The sequence below is a fragment of the Trachymyrmex cornetzi genome, unplaced genomic scaffold, assembly GCF_001594075.2.
Source record: "Trachymyrmex cornetzi isolate Tcor2-1 unplaced genomic scaffold, Tcor1.1 scaffold1012, whole genome shotgun sequence".
NCBI lineage: Eukaryota > Metazoa > Arthropoda > Insecta > Hymenoptera > Formicidae > Trachymyrmex > Trachymyrmex cornetzi.
The window spans coordinates 369,256-373,849 of NW_017295557.1; the positions used below are offsets into that span (position 1 = coordinate 369,256).

The window sequence follows — 4,594 nt, forward strand, 5'->3', positions numbered from 1 at the left end:
AGCTTAAAAATATTGAAATAAAATTAAATAAAATTAATTTTTATTTTTACAAAATACAAAATACTAAGATCAGTCGTAATACATTTACGTAACAAAAAAGCAAATCAATATACATATATAAAACTAACAAAAAACTTTCCGTGCTTTTTTTTCTGCAAAAATCTTTATTACTTTTTCAATATCTATCTCCCGCAATATATCTCGTTCCGTACTCATGATTGTTAAATAATTCAAGCGGTCTTGAGTCATAGATGTTCGCAACACATTTTTAATGATGAATAATTTAGAAAATGATCTTTCACCGGTCACGTTAGATATCATTAATGTTAAATATATTCTTAAGACCATTTCAACGTTTGGAAAAGATTCGCGAACTCCTTTGTCAATAATCAGTGAGTACATTGCTTGTTCTTTACTAATGTTCAAGTCGAATTTCAGTAAATCTAAACAAAAATTTCGAAATTGCAATAATTCTGTTTCAAGACCAGAATCTAAATCATTTGAATAAATAATTATTAACCGTTGAGAATTTTCGGTAATTTCGGCATGACTTAATTCATCAAGCTTAGATAAAAATCCAAATCTCGATTCAATTTCTTTGTATGCTCCTATTCTTTGATTCAAAGCGTTGATAAATGTATCTATTATTGGAAGATATTGAGAGATACGAAATGATTCAGACACTGAAAATTCAACTTCTGGTGTTTCAGGATCATTAGGAGAGTTTAAACGAACATTTCTCTTTCGAATACGATTGCTTTGATATTTCGTTATTTCAGTTAGTTTTTTTCCTAAATCCTCATAGTGTGAAAAGTTATCTCGTTTTTCTGCGACGTATTCTTTTAATGATTTTATGCATGAAATTGCGGTATTTAACAGTATTCTAGGATTTTGAATCATGCTGCTAGTTTTATTCAAGTTTTGAAGAATATCATTCCAAAGCGACGCCATGATCCCAGTTTCTAAACGACACATTTTTTTATGAAGACCTGAAGCTTCGCATCGAGTTTTAGTATCGTAATTAGTATTTTGAGATATATCTAATAAAGTATCTCTGATTGATTTATAACCAAGTACAAAAGCTTCATTAGTATCTCCTCGAGCACTCCATCTAGTGCATTCAACTCGTGGCATTTTTATTTTGACTTTTCCGGTTTTATCTGATTCTAATGCTTCTTTAAGCAATGCCCAACGCCAATCTGAAGCTGAAAAAAATACGTAAATAGATTGAAGGAACATGAAATAATTCGTTGAAGACATCGAAGCATCAGAAGCTTTTTCTCCAGTCAAATTTAAACTGTGTCCTAAGCAGGGTATCCATATTGCTAAATCATTTTCTTTTGCTACTAAAGCTTGAAGTCCGTTAAATTTTCCACTCATGGTCAATGCGTTGTCATATGACTGACTGCGGCAATTGCTTATATCAATATCATTTTCTTTTAAAAAATTTATCAATGCATTAAACATGTTAATAGCTTTGTGGCCTTGATTAGGTAAAAATTTTAGGAATCTTTCAACTGGCTTACTATTCTCTACATATCTAAAAATTAAAGTCAGTTGATCAACATGACCTTCGTCACTTGTTCCATCTAAAGAAATTGAATATATTTTAACTTTTTTCAATCGTATCAATATTTCGCTGAATACTAATTTGGCAATTTCTTCGATGAGTTCTTCATAGATAGTTGACGAGAGGTAATTAACGTGTCCACTTCCACCGTTTCCATATTTTTTTATATGCTCTTCTAAAAAAGGATCATATTTTGACAATAACTCTATTATTCCTAGAAAGTTTCCATTGTTTGGCGAGCCTAGAATTTCACTTAAGAATGATCTTTCACTTAAAAATAATATAACGTCAATCACACGCCTCAATACATTTTGCCAATACTTAGTGGTATCTTCGATTTGTTTTTTGAGTTCTTTATCAATTTGTCCTTGTTCTTTCGAAAGGCTATTATATTGTACCAGAGCTTTTAAATGATGATTTGACATTTCATGCTGTACTAAACGTTCATTAGCGTGTTTCCAGTCACAAAAGCCGTTGTGTATAAACTGATTTGCCAACGATTTATCAAATAATTTGCAAAAAAAGCAATATAAACGACCAGTAGTAGGAGAAAAGCACAACCAAGAACGTTTGATCACTTCTCCGTTAACCGTTTTTTTTTCGAACATGCTTACGGTACATTTTCTGATTTTCTGTCCATCGGATTGTTCTAATGATTTATTTTTTAATAAATAGCTGTCGCAATGTTGTACAGAAACATCGAACTTTTTTAACCAATGAAAACTCCATTTTTTCATATCATCCGGCCACATACCTATATCATTTGACAAACCATCCTCACTCCCGCTTTTTTCTGTTATCGAAACCTGAAAATATTCATGCTTTTTTAAAATATAAAATAGAAAAAGTTTTGTACAATACAATTGCATGAATAAAATACTGGAACTGTATAAAATTGGGTGAATGTAAAGTAAGTTAAGAATATAAAATATATATCATTGCTGAGATATATTAATTACTCAAAATACTGAATAAAATATAAAGAAATAATTGCAATACCTGTATCAACTGAGTAAAAAAATTAAAATCGTTGACGGCTGTTGCGTCTCGTCGAGTTTTGCCGTTTGCACACTGTATTTGTTAACTTTCGCGTAAACGCCTTTAATTGAAGTTATAGAGTAATGTATTTTTTTTTACGTAATATTTATTGATCCGACGCAATTTATTATTATAATTAAGGGGAAATTTTAAGGGCCGCCGAACGATCCAAAGCTGTCAAAAAAGCGGGGGAACTTTGCGCCAGAATTTCTTTATAGAAATAGGTTCCTTATCGCAAGGGCTACCGGGTGAAGCAATGTTGTCACGATTTGTTGCTTATATATAGGAAAAATCAAACCTGAAAGTTTCACGTATGGCGACGAATTTAACACCTTGACAAGGAAAAATCAAACCTCAAAATTTGACTTCAAACTTTCAGGTTTGATTTTTCTTATTGATAAGCAGCGAATACTGTCTACATTACTTCACCCGGTAACCCTTGTAATAAGGAACGTATTTCTATAAAGAAATGCTGAAAAACTTACTTAGAAAATGGATGGTTACAGCGTAAAGTGTCCTCGCTTTTTTGACAGCCCCCGGGACTCTCGAGGGCCATTTTTTATATGCTTACCTTTTCTTTTTTGTGTACTAGCTTTGTCAATGTTGATGCATTATTTAAATCATTGTTTTCCAAAATTTGTATAGAAGCTAAACTATTTGAATCAATTTCATGTAATGTAGAAGTTTGCGATTCACTTTGTGAAGAAAAATAATCGGACATGCGTCGCATTTTTGAAAGAATCTCTTTTTCTTTTTGCTGTTTATCAATTGATGCTCGACGCTTAGCACTCCCACTTTGATAAATTCTTTTACCTCTATGTCTATCACTTTGATCACTCATTGTTAATCGTTATTACTATACACTTTTATATTTTATACGTTACGAATAAAATATACAACACTACAGACGTCCGTCTCATTGGTGCATTGTAAGAAGCGCGAGAACAGGCTTGCGACTCGCGAGTCCAAACCTGCAGTAACTTGCATAAAGCGCGAGAACGTGCTCGTGGCTTGCAAGTCAAACTTGCATTAACTTGTATAATTAAACCGCAATATTTGTTATGGTGCAGCATTTTAAATTATTAGTTTCAATTTTATTAAAAAATTCAAGATTCAATTGTCATATAGATTTACTTGACAAAAAAAATTCTTTTCAGCTATAAATGTTGAATGATTTACATTATGTAGTCTATGATCAATACTCATAAAATCGTATTACATTAAATTAGTTAAAAATTGTTTTCCATTTTTTTTGTAAGGATAATTTTACAGCATGCCAAAAATGATGATTGTAGAGAAATTCTTTTTTTTTATTTTTGAATTAAAAAACTCAGTTTTAATAGTACATTATGAATAAGGGGGCGGAGGAGGGACTTTTGAATTACGAGAGCAATTTTCGCAACACGAGTCGAAGACGAGAACATTGCTCGAGAAACTCGAGTTGTTCTAAGCCCCAGCCCTCGAGATGCATACGATATTTTCTATAACGAAGGCAGAAAAACGCCTTTTTTGTGCATGTGTTATATAAAATTATTTAAAAAATATCAAATTTCTTTTATTTTTCATATTATTACAGAAATCCTCTTTTGAATTTTGAATAATCTGCCTGAAAACTTTTCGCGTCGCGATTGGTTGTTGATTTTAGCTCAAAATTAAATTCACTTTTGAAAATTTATATTATATTTTAAAAATAAATATCTAATAATTGTATGATTATAGTTTAAATAGTTATTATAGATATGGGTGATTGTAAGGAAATAGCTTTTTTTTTGGTGCCGGTTTTGTCTGGACAATTTCATACTAAACTTCCTGAATAATCATTCTTTACGAGCACTAATTTGTAGGTATAGTTTATTTCTATAAATACTCATAGAAAAGTGTCAAATAACCGACATTAATATGTCATTACAACTTCACAATACTGATAAAAATGTCAAACCCGTGGTATATTTTGGGGACATCCATACGGGTCTGACATTTTCATCA

General features: G+C 31.3%; 1 protein-coding gene across 1 annotated transcript; it reads right to left on the reverse strand.

Annotated features, from left to right (window-relative positions):
* Positions 1-123: 123 nt before the first annotated feature.
* On the reverse strand, positions 124-3,449 carry LOC108757767 (uncharacterized). Its single transcript, XM_018502330.1, has 2 exons — positions 3,180-3,449; positions 124-2,376 (listed from the first exon to the last, which is right to left on the reverse strand). The coding sequence occupies exons 1-2, from the start codon at positions 3,447-3,449 to the stop codon at positions 124-126; spliced, it is 2,523 nt and encodes an 840-aa protein (XP_018357832.1).
* Between the last annotated feature and the right edge of the window lie 1,145 nt (positions 3,450-4,594).